Source organism: Rosa chinensis, chromosome 2, assembly GCF_002994745.2.
Source record: "Rosa chinensis cultivar Old Blush chromosome 2, RchiOBHm-V2, whole genome shotgun sequence".
NCBI classification, from domain to species: domain Eukaryota; kingdom Viridiplantae; phylum Streptophyta; class Magnoliopsida; order Rosales; family Rosaceae; genus Rosa; species Rosa chinensis.
The window spans coordinates 5,328,143-5,343,476 of record NC_037089.1 but is presented as its reverse complement, the minus strand read 5'-3'; the positions used below and the strand labels follow the sequence as shown (position 1 = coordinate 5,343,476).

At 39.3% G+C, this 15,334-nt stretch overlaps 1 protein-coding gene across 3 annotated transcripts; it reads right to left on the bottom strand.

The window, feature by feature from the left end:
• Window positions 1-5,815: 5,815 nt before the first annotated feature.
• On the bottom strand, window positions 5,816-13,096 carry LOC112187373 (golgin candidate 1). Of its 3 annotated transcripts, none has more exons than XM_040514752.1 (20): window positions 12,817-13,096; window positions 12,108-12,188; window positions 11,705-11,757; window positions 10,941-11,618; window positions 10,766-10,828; window positions 10,475-10,552; window positions 10,169-10,372; window positions 9,831-9,887; window positions 9,661-9,735; window positions 9,490-9,561; window positions 9,055-9,117; window positions 8,856-8,954; window positions 8,688-8,759; window positions 8,496-8,564; window positions 7,600-7,647; window positions 7,333-7,505; window positions 6,755-6,800; window positions 6,580-6,678; window positions 6,440-6,494; window positions 5,816-6,335 (listed from the first exon to the last, which is right to left on the bottom strand). In XM_040514752.1, the coding sequence occupies exons 1-20, from the start codon at window positions 12,842-12,844 to the stop codon at window positions 6,322-6,324; spliced, it is 2,127 nt and encodes a 708-aa protein (XP_040370686.1). In that variant the 5' UTR covers window positions 12,845-13,096; the 3' UTR covers window positions 5,816-6,321. The 3 variants fall into 3 exon arrangements, with proteins under 3 accessions (XP_040370686.1, XP_024181904.1, XP_024181905.1); XM_024326136.2 differs by having other exon boundaries at window positions 6,440-6,484; XM_024326137.2 differs by having other exon boundaries at window positions 6,440-6,484; window positions 11,705-11,754.
• Between the last annotated feature and the right edge of the window lie 2,238 nt (window positions 13,097-15,334).

The window sequence follows — 15,334 nt, the reverse complement described above, 5'->3', positions numbered from 1 at the left end:
GTATAAATAGATGAAACTTGTGTGGATGCAAGTAAGGAAAAGAAAAGAGCAACTCTAAGGGTCTTCGTGTATAGAAGCAAAGTGAGTTGTGTTTGAAAGTGTGAATAGCTCTTGGGATATAGTGATCTTCTAGGTTGAGAGAGAGTGTATAAGGGGTATCCTATTGGATACAAGGGCTGGGTTGGGCATAAACTTGAGCGGTGTAATCTTCTACTTGTGTAATTCTCTCATTAATGAAGGTGAAACTCTCCGAGGACTTAGGCAAGGATATTGGCCGAACCTCGTTAAATTTTGTTGTCTTCTTGGCTTGATTATTTCTTCTTTCTGTCTTTATTTCTAGCACTTGCGTGGTTGAGGGATTAAATTCCCTAACAAGAAGAAAATACATAGATCTATCCAAAGTCAAACAGGCTGAAAGAAAACCTTCAAAAACATCCAAGGGGGGATTACAATTTACAACCTCGTTTATCAATGATTTATTCTGACTCTCGTGAGCAAGACCGATTGAAGTGGTTGATGATGATGTAACAATCCAGCTAACAGGTGGACTAACACTCATGTAGGTCATTGTTGGTTTAAGTGCAGTACATTACTCATATTAAGGTGATGTTTGTTTCCTGAGATTGTCATACCCTGCCTTAATTTCTATAACTGTTCAAGACTCCTCAAGCTGGGCTTATAGGGGTGGGTTCGGTTCCGATCGGTTCGGTTCCGAGCCTAAACCGAAAACCGAACCGAAATGACATTCGGTGCGGTTCGGTGCGGTTTTTGTGTTTTGGAATGTTGGCACCGAAAACCGAACCGAACCAAACGGTTCGGGTCCGTTCGGCCCGGTTTGGTTTTTTTTTTTTTTTTTTTTTTTTTTAACAGATTTTTACCTAATATACTCATTTGGTATTGTAACTCAAGAAATTTTTGTTTCTACAAACCTGTAATTATAATCTATAACAAAAAGTTTACAAGTTTACTAATGCATGTTTTGTAATTCACTAGACAATAATCTCTAATTCAATACTCCATAGTCCATATAATTCAATTCATATAGTCCATCAAATTCTAACATCAATATATGAAATTGTCAAAAAATATAGAGTCCAAAGTTTATAAAAGTCCATCATTACATCAACACTACATTATAGAGTCCAAAGTTTATAAAAGTCCATCATTATAAAAGTCCATCATTACATGAATGAGGGCAACAGCATAATCTCAAGCTCGGAAAGATGAAGTCTTCGACTTTGAAGGCTTCGACTTTGGAGGTAACATTCCGCTCCGACTACTCCCCACTGCAGCTCCACATGACATCTTAAGCATCTCTACAATAAGAAACAAAACAGAACAGAAACTGCAATAAGAAACAAAACAGAACAGAAAAACAGAAAGCAGAAAACAAAACAGAAACTGCACAAACAGAAACTGCACAAACATCAGCAGAAAACAAAACAGAACAGAAAAACAGAAAGCAGAAAACATACGCATAGAGGAACAACAATAGCAATAGCACTACTCTAGTGAATAGCAATAGCACTACTCTAGTGAATAACATCAAAAGTGAATAACAATAGCACTACTCTAGTACTCTACTTTGCAATCTCAAGTCCAACAAGACATATATACATGATACTAATATCCCATGCTTACATACTGCAAAAACAGTGACTAGTCTAGCTATTACAACATGACATCTTAAAACTGAAAAGATATCGAATTATGAAAACAGGATCATCAACAGCAACATATATGAAATATTTGCTGGATATAGTGAAAAGATCGAAGTACAACTCATTAACAAATATATTAACATCAACAGCAACATATATGAAATATTTGCACTACCAAAGTAACTGTGACAAACTGATCGAAAACCAACAGACATGGTGATAAGTGGGAGAAGATCAAAGAACACAGAAATGTTTATGTTCTAAGTTTAGTTCAGTGAGGAAGGGAGGTTAAGGTTGCAGTGACTCGCAGAACACACAAGAAGTACAACTCATTAACAAATATATTAACATCAGTTTTTTACTTCCACACATATTAACCCTTATGTTTTTTAAGTATAAACATAAACAGAATAAGAGGAACTGGTCACAGGTTCAAGAAAATGCAAAAGGGTCATGGTTATTTGTTATTGGAGTTGTCATAGATTCGAAGTACCATTGCAAATCAAAGTACCTGAAACCAAGACCGCACCAGAAAAACAAATAACCATAACCAATAGCACTACATAGTTGATAGTTACAGAAAAACAAACTGCAGAGATTTAGATTGGTACCTGAGATGAAGAAGTTGATTTCGGATTAGCACCGGAACTAGTAGCAGCAGATTTTGATTGCCTCTTCATAATGTTTGCTACTGATCATTCCTACTCAAATTCAAGGAGTTGCAAACTGCAATTAGCTTACTGCATATATAAACAGTAATATATAGTCTAGTATAAAAATTGCAAAATCACATCAGAACATCACTATAGAACATGAATAAGAGTATGAAACTATGAAAAATCACATCAGAACATCACAGAGAAGAAAACAGACAACACATTTTCTTTATCCTCCATTCAACTCATGATTAACAGCCTAACTGATAGAGTAATTCTGTGGCTACCAAGAGAAAATAGAATAGAATAGTTCTGCAAACCCAGCAAAGCACTTTCTTTAAACATGATGGAAAAAACCAACAAAATGGGAGCTTAAAACAGACAACACATGTAACATGGAAGCTGATGATACTGAACAATTACACCACCGAATGACAAAGTACAAGAACTCATGTACACACAACACAGTCCTATCTGCTTCCAAAGGTTTCGAGCTGCAACTATGGATGCTAAAATCATGGACTACATATAACTTAAACGAGGCAGATCAGCAAATCGACTCATGATTAACAGCCTAACTGCATGATGTTGAAAACCCAAATTTTGAAAACCCAAACCGAGTGTCCCAGTCACCTTACCGGCGTAAAGAATCGGATGAGGGGACCGGAGGTGGAGGACCGGAGGTGGCTTGCTCGCTTGCTGCTGTGGAGGAGAACGATGGGTGTTAGTCGGTCTGAGAGACAGGTCGTTAGTCGCCGAGTCGGTCTGAGAGAGAGAGGTCGCCGATCTGAGAGAGTTAGAGGGTGGGTTGACTGGGTTAGAGTGCGAGCCTGAGGAGACTGAGAGTGCGAGCCGGAGACAGAGATCGCTAACGAGACTGAGGAGCGACCGAGCGACGGAGCGAGAGGTTAGGCGGAATAGGCGAGAGTGTGAGACTGCGAGGGACCGAGGGTTAGGCGGAATAGGCGAGAGTGCGAGACCGAGAGGATTAGGTTTAGGACTTTAGGGTAAGTTAAACCCTATTCAAAAACGACGACGTTTTGAGGTTGCGGTGCGGTTTTTGCGGGGCGGTTTGCGGTTCGGTTTTTCGGTTCGGTTCGGTTTCTTCAGTGGCAAAACCGAAAACCGAACCGAACAGATTCGGTGCGGTGCGGTTTTTTCCAGTTCGGTGCGGTTTTTTTCGGTGCGGTTTTTTTCAGCTGCGGTTCGGGTTTCGGTGCGGTTTTTTTCGGTTTTCGGTTTCGCGAACCCACCCCTATGGGCTTATGCTTTACTGTGTCCTGACTCATGTTTGGTGCTGGAGGGACTAATAACACTAACACGAAGACCTAGACTCCATCGACACCACAGACATACAACATCATCAACAATTTCTCTCAGACTTCTCAGATCAAAGCCATACCCAATTTCTCTTCCAGTCAAGCCAAGGTGCCCGCATTCTTCATCAAGGGATATGGGTTTCCAGTCAAGCCAAGGTGCCTATAGTTCTTCCCAGACAAATTCAACTTCCAGAATCGAAATCCTTCACCCAAATCCAAAATTATGCAATTCCAACCAATACCGATCTAAGCAAACAACAAAACATCCAATACTCAATTCTCAAAATACGATCTTTCATTGATTCATTACCTTTGCAATCATCTGATTCCCAATCATTCAGTTTGGTTTCTTCTCAACTTTCAATTTGCATAAGCTTGTCGGCGAACTCCGACCCAATCATTCTACGATCTGCTATTTCCGATGCTCACGGTGGAGGAGATGCTCATGTTTTCCGACCCACTCTTCACATCCGATCAAGATTCACTTTCAAATTCCGGCGAAGTCTGAACTTTCTGCCTCTGAAAATTGAGCCTCGCGTCATGGATTTGGTCGATTTGGGAGATGAGAGACAATTTTAAAGTGGTGGTTTTGGAGTCATTTGTGATTTTGTTTCTTGTGTTTTAGATTCTTTCAGTGTAATAGATGGGGGGGGGGGGGGGGGGGGGGGGTTGAATTGCAGGTTGAGAATGATGTGAGAACGACAAACAGAAGGGAAGAGTAGATCGAGTGAGAGTGGCTTCCATAATCCCATAGTTTTTGGTGGGTTTGTGGTAGAAGGTGTTGGAGGTGTCTTTAGGACTGTGGAGTCTCATTAAAAAGAGTCATCCTTGCTGCCAAATATGGGATAATTGGGATTAGACTAGATAAGGATGTCCAATCCCGTGTAACAAACACCACCTAAGAGTGTTATAAAGACATGAGAAGAACGGTATTTGAAGATTCAGTTTTTTAAAGGGCCTCAACTCCACTTTAAAGTTCTTCTACGATGACAAAGAAAAACCGCCCTTGGATAGGATAACATCAATCCTCTGTTTGTTTCCAAAGCCTGATTTTGGTAAGAGTACCGAGAGAGACTTGCGTGGGGCAGCCGCACCACGTGGATATAGGGCAGACCAATCAACTCCCAGCAGTGGAGTCTTTTGGGTATTGCACTTTTAAAAAGCAAGGGCAGTTTCAAAACAAGGGAAAAAAATTTCTAATATCTGATTGGCTTGTCCTATATCCACGTGATGGGAAATCCCCTACCTAAGAATTTTTCAAGAGTGCCAAGGTGACATGGCTTATTGAGAAATGATTTGAGTGTCAAGGTGACATGGCTTATTTGGTAAAAGAGATTCTTCCGTGGGACACTCGCACCACGTGGCTTTAGGGCTGACCTATAAGGACTTAGCAGAGGGATATTTTGAGTATTTTATTTTAATAAGTAGGGACAGTTTTAAAAAAGAGATAAAAGTTTCTTATTTTTATTAGAGGGCCGCACCGCCACGTGGTGCGGAAGCCCCTATGCAAGAATTTCTCATTTGGTGAACATTCATTTTTTCCATGACGGCAGAAGCAACTTTACTGCTAACAGAGCCGTTACGTGCGAGGTCTATATAGCACATTATCAGAAAATCTTGGTCTATATCTTTTTTCCAAAGAGAGAAAGCAAAGCAAAAGCTTTTCTAGTCTTGTCTAATCTAATCACATGAAAGGGGTATTGTGGTTTTGGGGCCTACTTACTGACTTGGTTATTGACCTCTGAAGATAGGCGGCAAAACACGATTCAAAAATCGATCAGGCATGTTTTCCGCCCAAATATAAACATTGTCGCATTTGGTTTTGGAAGACGACCAATTTGGGCACACACTTGTAGGGGGGCGTCCACCGGCCACCGGATTCAAACCGTGAAAATCATACACAACCGTTGCTCTGAACAAGCACTTTCTGTTTTCTAAATTTAGTTGACTGATCTGATCGAGCACCGGACCAGCGAAAATGGCCAACTTATTCTCCATTTGATTCAATTGCAGTTGAATCTCTCGCACTTGATATTAGGATCTTCAAATCTCTCTCCCTCACCCTTCGTTGAACAATGTATGAACCTTTGGTGCTGTTTCCGTACACCGTCTGTTCAAGTTATTAGTTCCTCAAAAGCATGTGAAACTGCTTATGTTGTCATAATAAGGTTCTATATATCAGTTCAAAAGGAGTGATAATGACAAGTTATGAACCTTTGTAGCTGGTAGTGACGAATATGCACATGTATTTCACACTTACAAGTCACATAAGCAATTCCTGACCAAATTCAAAACAACAATATAATGAAAGAATCGGCGGTCGCTAAGTATGTATATGAAAAATTCACATCTGCAAGGCAGATGCAAGTTTTGGACGTACTAGGCAGTGCCTCACTCGTTGTTAGGATGAAAGAGGCTGGCTCCTTGTCTATTAATTGCAACAACACACCAACACTTTCTGTGCACATCCTCGACAAAAAATGGAGATAAAACAAATTATATGTACCTTCACCCAATGATTCTTTACTTCTCATAATTAAATGCATCATTCGAGGCATATTCTATGCTTTGTCGAACTTTGAAGGTTTTTTTGTTGCAGCAGTTTCTCACATGGAGCAACTCCTGAATCATGGTAAGTTGGTGTTAGCAAGTCCCATCGACTCTGCAACTTCTCTAGCGGAAAAGTCATCTGCTTGTGCCTGCACAAAGGTACACATTCAGAATAGCTAATTAGCTATGTATATTATACACATTGTATAGGCTGAATACTGGCTTTTCATACAAATTGCGAAGATATCCGTACCTGAAGGCGATGCAGCAAATACATCAAGAACAGATGCACAAATACCTGCGGATGGCTTATTAAAGTTATTTTGTGATAATTCACTCCACAAAGTTTGTCTGATTAATTAAACTCTTCAAACAAGTATTCAACTGTTTTACCATGTAGAATAGCAAGATAATCCGAGCAGTTGGATACCGCCAGAGAAATTTTGTGGCCCGGACAGCTCCTGAATCTAATAGTTTTGCTGCCTTCTGCAACTGCATCAGACAAGGGGAAACTTAGAGTTGAGCACAACAAAGGGTGACAATGATAGTGAATTATAAGTTAGGTTACCTGCATGGTTGCCCCAACCATATGGCGGTGATACAAGGGAAGAGGCCTGCAGAAATTAGTTTTAGTTACTTTCTGAAGATTATATAACTATAAGGAGATAAAGCCACATATGTTATATGGAGATAAAGCCACATAACAGATGCAATAAACTTAGACGGTATACGAATGCACCCAAGTCAAGATGTGCGGATATATGAGGGCTAATTATAAAGTAAACATGTGCTCCTTGTTAATTAAAGTTATGGAGAGTAGGAACTAGATGAAGAAAGTCAAATTAAATGGCATTCCCATCCTGTCTGAGGCATTTTTTTTGGAGCATTGTAAAATGAAGGCTACACACCGATGTTCTCTTATCTATTAGCCTAAGCGTCCAAGGGCTTAGGAAAGGTAGTAAGATTTGGTGATGATAGCTAAAGCATAGTCTCAATCTTGTTAAGGAGAGGGTTGCACACTGGTAAAAGAGGGGCAGCTTTGCTTGTTCTTTGTTGTATCAAAGAAGAAAGGAGGGGCAGCTCCAAGCATAAGGCATTACAAGGATTAAAGTAATGGTTATCACAAAAAACAAAATAAAAACATACTCAAGTGCCTTCATTTCAGTGTCTTCTTCCCAGGACGCTGATGCCCGGCGGGAAACTCTACTTCTTTCTGCCTCTACCTGTGCTTCCTGGAGACGCTTCAATTCCTTCTCCAATTGGAACTCTGCAGCAGCTTTTTCACTGGCCATGGTTTCTAATTGTGTTTGCTTGTAGTACTGAATAATACATGGAATAAACTACTTATCAAAACGGCTTGATATGTAACTGGCAATGTAAAATTTGTATTTCTGAGTTGAGACTTGAGATTACCAGTAAATCAGTTAGTTCACGGTAGCGTTTCTCTAGTTCCATGTGTTCCTGCAAAATGGCAAATATAACCAAGAATTAACATATGACTAAGTACCAGAATTCATTATAGGATGAAGATGCATATGGTGAAGATAACTACAGAGAGAGAGAGAGACAGAGAAGGGTTGGTCAGAAGAAGGTTAAGAAAATGCGAACAACAGCCGACAGTTTACATGGCACTGTAATGCTGAATCAAAAATAGACAATGTGTAGCCAATGCTAGCAACTGAACAACGCTTTATTTTGTCTAAATTATCTACCAGCACTATAACACAGTAATTTATATTTAACTGATCAAGACCCATAATTAAGGCTTGTGAAAATATTGAAATAAGAGAACGGCAAAACAAAAACAACAAAGATTATATGATGTATGCAGCCACCTATATAGAGCTGGAAGTTTGGTCTTCTCCATATTTACCACCAAAAAAAAAAAGTCTGAGACCATGATTTCCCACCCAAAACCGAGAAAATCATAAAAAAATATCCTGTCGGAACTTTTGAGTTCTGTCACTTCGACAATTGCTCAAAAATCATAAATTAGGGGTGGGAAGATTTTGGTGAGAATCTAAGAACGTGCTGTTTTAGCCGAAAAAAAATGTGTTCACAGTTTTGGGTGAAAAATCAAAGGTTTGAACAATTTTTTGTCTTTGAGATAAAAGTTCCCGGATCGATTCCAGCGGATCTAGGACCAGAGGAAATAAAGATCAACTATATTTTACAGGCTTACGATGTTATAAATTCTACTCGACACCTAACATGGATTGAATAGAAGGTTGCACCCCTGTCAAAAATAGAAATGATATCAAATTTGTGATAGGTTGGTATTGAAAAACTGAGCTTTAGAATCAGATTACCTGACGTGAGTAGTGCTCAGCATCCCTCTTCATGGCAGCCATTTCAACTCTCATTTTTTGAACTTCAGCCTAAAATTTTAGCAAGTGTTAGAACTCAGAAAGCAAGTAGATCAAAGAAGCAAAGAAATTCAGGACTCAAAGATACAAATGAAGCATAGCACCGGTATTATGCAAGAAACAAAGGACACTTACCTCCAAGGAAGAAAGCTTTCCCTCTGCATCCCTCTGACCTTGGCGTGCACGTTCCACTTCTTCCTGCCACACCTGCATCATAGTATACATCATAGTATACAGCTGTAAGTACAATTATACTATGGTGATGAGACCAGGGGTCAAATGTAAAACTGAGTCAAGGAATACCTGAATCATTTGATTCGCCTCTTCTGGTGGCTTCTTTTGCCCGCGCCGAGCACGAGCTTCCATATCTTGCAGCTCTTGGTTTAAGTTGGCACACTCAACCTGATACCACATAGTTCTAATTATAAAAGAAGCTTAAGACAGTATTGTTTCTGCAATTCAACAGAAATTGTGGTAAAAATAATGTAAATGTCTCTTCTACCTCAAGCAATGCCATCTTCTGCTCAAGTTCTGATGCCTTTGCAGTCCTCTCATCAGCTATTCTCTAAATGAGAAGCCCTTAAAATATTCAGTAAACTATGCTCAAACTCAAAATTGTGAAAAATCATTTAAAGAAAAGAAAAAACAGAAAAGTGGGACACTCCTCAGTAGACATAGACGTAGCTTCTGAGGTGGGTATGCAAAGTAAAAATCACCATGTAAGTAAAGCTCGACAACGAAAAAAAAAAGTTGCAAGAAACCAAAAGATCTTACACATTTGAGATAAATATATATATGCACTTGCTTGTTATCGAAGCCTAAGAATTCAGTAGTCTTAAATATCCACAGAAATAAGAAAGAACAGAAAACTGCTCTCATTAATGAAAATGCTGCTACTTGAGGCAATCAGTTATAAATTTGGAAAGGGCTACTTCACCTGAGTCCTTGCGAGGGCTGTGGATGCCTCAAGGGCTCTATGTTCCAATTCTACTTCCCTTTCCATAGCAGCCTGTTTTACCATAAAATGATCAGCACCAGCACAAGAAAACAACCAGAAAAAAGAGATAATTATTAATTATTAATTGTACAAATTGTTCTGGGTGCAAACCATTTTGGTAGCATTGTGTGCAGCACGCTCTTCTTCGGCTCTCCGTTCTACAGAAGACAACTCCTCCCGTACAGCCTGAAGAATACAGTCTCACTATTTCAGAATCTAATCATAAAAACAGTATAAGCTACAAATCCAAATACATGCAAGGAAGCATCATAAAATCTAACCTGCATCATTCTTGTCTCCGTCAGTTCCCGATTTCTCATTATAGATTCCATGTTTGCCTGATTAAAAATACAAATAATAAACCAACTATTACCAAATCATCAACTAGACAAAAATTCAAGTTTAGAGCATCCATAATTGCATTGAGTGCTATAAAGAGTAGATCAAAGGAGTAGAATGAAAAAAGAAAAAGAAAAAATGACAAGGTGCTTCACATGAACCAGCCCCAAGTATTCCTAAAGTCTACGTGCCACTGACAGTTGCAGTGGCAGGGAGGGGAGAGAGTGAAAGTGAAAGGAAGACTGTGCATGAATAATGATATTAGGTTAGTGTAACGAACCTGCAGCGAAGCCAGATTTCCTTCAGATATAGCAGCCTGTTTCTTAAGTGCATCCATGGAACTGACAAGTGCCTCGATTTCAGAATTTTTTGCTGCCAAGGCCTCAACCATATTTGACTCTATTCTTGTCACCTCGCTTTTGGATGCTGACAAATCTTTTTGTAGCTGCTTTATGCGAGCCTCATATGACTTGCTCAGCTCCCTCTATCAAAACGGGCAATCCATGTGATATCAATAGCTGTATATCATGTTTATTCATGTTTAAGTTCACATAATACCTGAACTAGAAACTGGAAAGTATCTCACCTCTGACACAAGAAGCTCCTCTAGCTGTGCATTCTCAGATTTGTATTCTTGAAGACGGGATGAAAGTCCGGCACAAACCTAACCATGGAAAGCAAAGGATTAACAAAGCATCTAAAGAGAAGACTTTCAACTTAATCAGTAAGAATTTCTCGAGGGTCAGAAAACTTCATGTCTAAAATATCAATTTAAGGTGACCTTTATTAGAGACTACTGAAAGAAAGTGGCATTCCTACTTCATTGAATTGAAACTTACAAAAGTAGCAAAGATAAGCATGTATTAGTAGAGCTTACCCTCGCTAACCTTGCTTCTTTAGACTGACCAGTGGAAACAGCCGTTTTAAGCAATCCTTGAGCCTGCAAACCAACTAAAGAAACTAGTCAATAATAGCCTAAATGGTAAGGTAACAAGATTCAAATCCAAAAATAATGAAGTATATGAATGTTCTCCCCATAATAAATAACTTACCTCCTCAAGTTGATCCTGTTCCGGTACTTTTGAGGGAGAGCTACCAGCTTTATGCTCAAGTTGCTTACTTCTCTCAAGGACTGGTTCCTCGTTGCCATCAGCAACTTCCGACTGATTTTTTCTGTTACTGGGGACATCAGTAGCTATAGACTGTGATCTCTCTTGGACAAGGGTTGGAGGAACATCTGCATCTTTGGATCTTTTATCCTGGCCAACATCAACCGACTGAACTTGATTATTTTCATCCACAACCTCAACTTCTCTGACAATTAACGGCAAAGGATGTTCTTCCCGACCAACTGCGGCATTCTCATTCACAAGCTCACCATTTGAAGTTGATGTGGCAGATTCCCTATCAGTAAGAATTGGTGAAGCTTCCAGTTGACCAGCATCCGTTTCACTGACTCCAATTCCTGGTGTCTCTGTTATAGGAATGCTAGCTGTGGAGTCTTTCTCAAGATCCTGTTGCTGCTCGTTAATTGTTTGGATCACAGGATTTTCAGAGGGCGTCCCACCATTGTCATTTAAATGAACATCACTAGCTTTTTCAGGTGTGGAATCTACTTGTGGAGTTAGTATATTAATCTGTGCATGTGCAGAATCACTTGTTTCTAGAGACTCTGTTTTGTTATGAGAACTTGTTTCTGAAGTTTCATTTATTGACTGTCTCTTCTGAGCCTGAAAATACCACATGTGAGACAATAGTTGAAAGATATCTATGTTTCTGTGTGAACAAGCTATCTAATTAAGTAAAATGGCAATACCTTGGTCTTCTTCTTTGCCCGCTTGGCTTGAGGTCCTTGCCCATTAGAAGCTTCTTATAAGGAAGACACAAACAACAGTTAGCAACGGATGATGGTCTTCAAGTTAACAGACAGACATAAATTGATAAAGTAACTGCTAAAGGATGAATCTTCTAGGGGAGACTATCAAGGCTCTAGAGTTCATCTTAACAGTACAATGTTGATAACAGATGAGAAGGCACCAGCTAGTTTGGTGGGTAAAGTCACTTAAAGCCATCCCCATTCCCAAGGACGTAGGAAAGGGCTGGTGCCTTTTATAAGGATTTAAAGAGCCGTTATCTAACGCATATGTGCAATGATTCGAATGAAGCGAAAGAGAAAAAAAATGTATATAAAAGTTGCTAAAACAAATCAAAGTTAATACCTAGTGCTTGGGCAGCCAACTGCTCATCTGACAACTCATTGACAACAAGCTTTGCCCTTCGATCAACAACTTCAAACAAATCTGAGGCCAAAGAAAGCATCATAATGTACAGAATTCTTATCTGAGGACTGATAAAGAGGATGAATAATCATGAGTAGTAGAATCTGGTGGTGCAGGTATTAGAATTATGATTGTTATATAACTTATTTTCTTTTGTGATTTGAGTTTTTTGGTAAGTGGAAAGCAGTAGTGCAGCCTCGTTGGAATATCGCCATAATAGAACACGTCCTAAAACCAAATAACACCAAATTTCTCTAGCTCATTTCACGAAATTTGTGAATTGTACAAAAGCACTGGCAACTACTAATTATATAGCTACACTGAGATTCCAACTCTTGCTAATGTCTCATACGAACTCCAAAGACTATTCTTCCGAATCATCAACTCTACTAATCTTGTTCCTTCATTGAACACTAATTCCACCAGTATTGCATTCAAAACCAAGTTAACCAACCTAACCCGATCATCCTATTACAAGATCATTAATCCCAAACATCATCACACATTGCATCATCCACAAAATTCCGGAGCATTTCAAGCACAATAATCAAATCTAAACACATTTCAAATCCGAGCGGCAACCAAATCAAATCAAACAGCAACAAAACAAACAGATAGGATTTCAAAAACAGTAGAAAATATATCGAACCTTCAGCAGCTTTGAGCCACGAAGCCATTAGAGGCGAACCGAATTCGGATCTGCGACGACGACGACGACGGTGGCCTAGCGACCGACGAATGGAGCTTCCATTCTCTAATGCGCGGGATCAGAAAACGACGGCGTTTGAAGTCCGATTTAGCTCCGAATTGAGTCCGCCGATTTCACCACAGGTGTGAAGGAGGTGAAGGGGAGTTCGTTAGTTGGGGGAAGGTTTGGGCGTTAACGAGTAAAACTGAAGAAAAACGGAGAGAGAGAGATGGTTGTTGGTGTTCATGACGTACCCCGGGGAATTTTGTTTGCCACGTGGTAAAGATGTACGGACAATTCTTTGGGCTGGATTAATTGGGTCTTGGCCCAAGTTTTGCAAATGATCAGAAACATATACATGGAGTTCAAAGCTAGTCCCATGTTCAAACCAAAGGCCCAAGTGTAGAGGTTGTTTTTTTTTTTTTTTCAAGAAACTCTAAGGGCAACTCCAACCATGGGCACCATTTGGGGGTGCTATTCTCATTTTAGCACCCCTTTGTTGCACTATTCATATAGGACTCAATTCTCATCTCCAACCATGAGGTGCTATATGGGGGTGCTATTTTCACTATTCTTGACTAAAATATAATATGAGTATAATTTTGATGAATATTATATTAAAAATATGTTAATTTAATTAAATAAGGTAAAAAAAATAATTTAACATTTTATCATAATATTTAAAAATTATTTTTATTATTTAATGAATTTAAAAAAAGTTTTGAATTTTTTTTTTTGTGTCGGCATATACGACAAAAGTGTCGGCATATACGACAAAGAATCTAACTATTGAGAAGATATTTTGATGTTTTGTGTCGGCATATATGCCAAACAGCCGAATTTCGATGTGATTTCAGCGCCACGTGTCAATTTCTAATTGGCTGTCCAAATTACGGTTGAGTCTTTGTCCGCCACGTGTCATATCTGATCTAATGATATGAACTCAAACCGTCCATAAATATGGGGTCATTGTCATCCTCATCTCTCACAAATTCACAAACACTTCTCATATCCAAATCACACAAATCTTTCTTTCTTTTTCGTTTTGATTTTGTCAAACCATTTATGCAATGAATCGTTTGACGAAATGGTTGCAGAAAGATCAAGAAGAGGCCGTCAAGAGAAGCCGTCGACGAGCCTTGATGATGTCTGCCGCTGCCTTGCAAATCCAAATTCTGGAAGATGAGGATTCACAATGGGGTGGTTCTTCAGAAGGTCGTACCTATAAGGCCAGGGATCGAGAGCTGATGGATCTTCGACTCAAAGGTGATCCAAGCTCGGCAAAGAATAACTGATGATCTTTTCCGACAGCACCATCACCCCCAACGGTGATCCAAGCTCGGCAAAGAATAACTTCTTCATTGTGTCTCCATGAATCCCCTCTTGGAGCCATTTTTCACAAGACAAAAAAAAAATATATAGATATATTTAAGAACAAGAAGATGTGTTTATGAATGGAAAATTGTAAAGGAGATGGAGTATATTTGGTGTGAGGAAATAGAAAAGAATGGGTTGGTATTTATAGAATTTTCTACAATTTACTGTTCCAACGGATATATTTTTTTCCCACAATTTTCTAGTCATTTTTTTAATTTTTTTTGGAACAAATAGGCCACAATAACCTTTCATTTAATAAGAGCCGTTGATAAATTTTTTTTCCCCCAAATCTGAGCCATCAGATTGAAAATAGATCCGTTTGAATAAAAAAAAAAAAAAATTCAAGGCACATCAGACCGTCCATTTTCAAAATGGAGCGATCTCAGCCGTTCATGTTTTGACCGTTGCATCTCCCAACGGTAGGCAGCAGACAGCCCAGCATGGCGGGCCCACTGGAGCAGAAAGCATAAAATCTTACTTTTCTCTCTCCAGCGCGTCTGCGCGCGTTCTCTTCCTCCCCCCTTCTTTTTTCCGCGCGTCCTTCTCCTCTTCAATCTCCAGCGCGTCTCTCTCTCTCTTGGGCTGGGTCAGGCGGGCTTGTGGTCCCAGACCACTGTTCATGGGTCTCAGTCCTGGAAAAGTCTCAATTTTGAGACTTCAAATGGCCCCAAGTCTCATTTTTATGAGACCAGACCCCCCTAAAAATCAAGGTTGGAGATGAGAAGTCTCAAACTTGATCAAATTCTGATTTTTAGTCCCAAGGTTGGAGTTGCCCTAAGGATATTGAATGGAAAAACTTTTTTCTTTAAGGTGGTTTTAGTTGGACCTCTAAATTTAATATGAGTGAGGCTATTTCCACCCTACCAAATGTTTTGTTCACCCTACAATTAAACTTTACCCTGAAACTTCCAATTTCACCCTCAAATAATTTAGAAAATAAAAAAAAGATATCACTATTGAAACTGTAAAACTGGAAAGAAAAAATAAAAAGAAAATAAGCACACCATCGTGGTGCAACCCCATGCCTTTTAGTTTTTTTTTTTTTTTTTTGTACTTTTTCGCTTTTTTCCCTCTTCTCTATCATATCCCTTCATCAGCTACT

Excerpts from the sequence above, each read along its gene's own strand:
- LOC112187373 (XM_024326136.2), bottom strand. The coding sequence starts at position 12,844 with ATGGCTTCGTGGCTCAAAGCTGCTGAAG. Across the intron at positions 8,565-8,687 it reads GAAAGCTTTCTTCCTTGGAG|GCTGAAGTTCAAAAAATGAG; the intron begins GTAAGTGTCCTT and ends CTAAAATTTTAG. Across the intron at positions 7,648-8,495 it reads CTGAGCACTACTCACGTCAG|GAACACATGGAACTAGAGAA; the intron begins GTAATCTGATTC and ends GCCATTTTGCAG.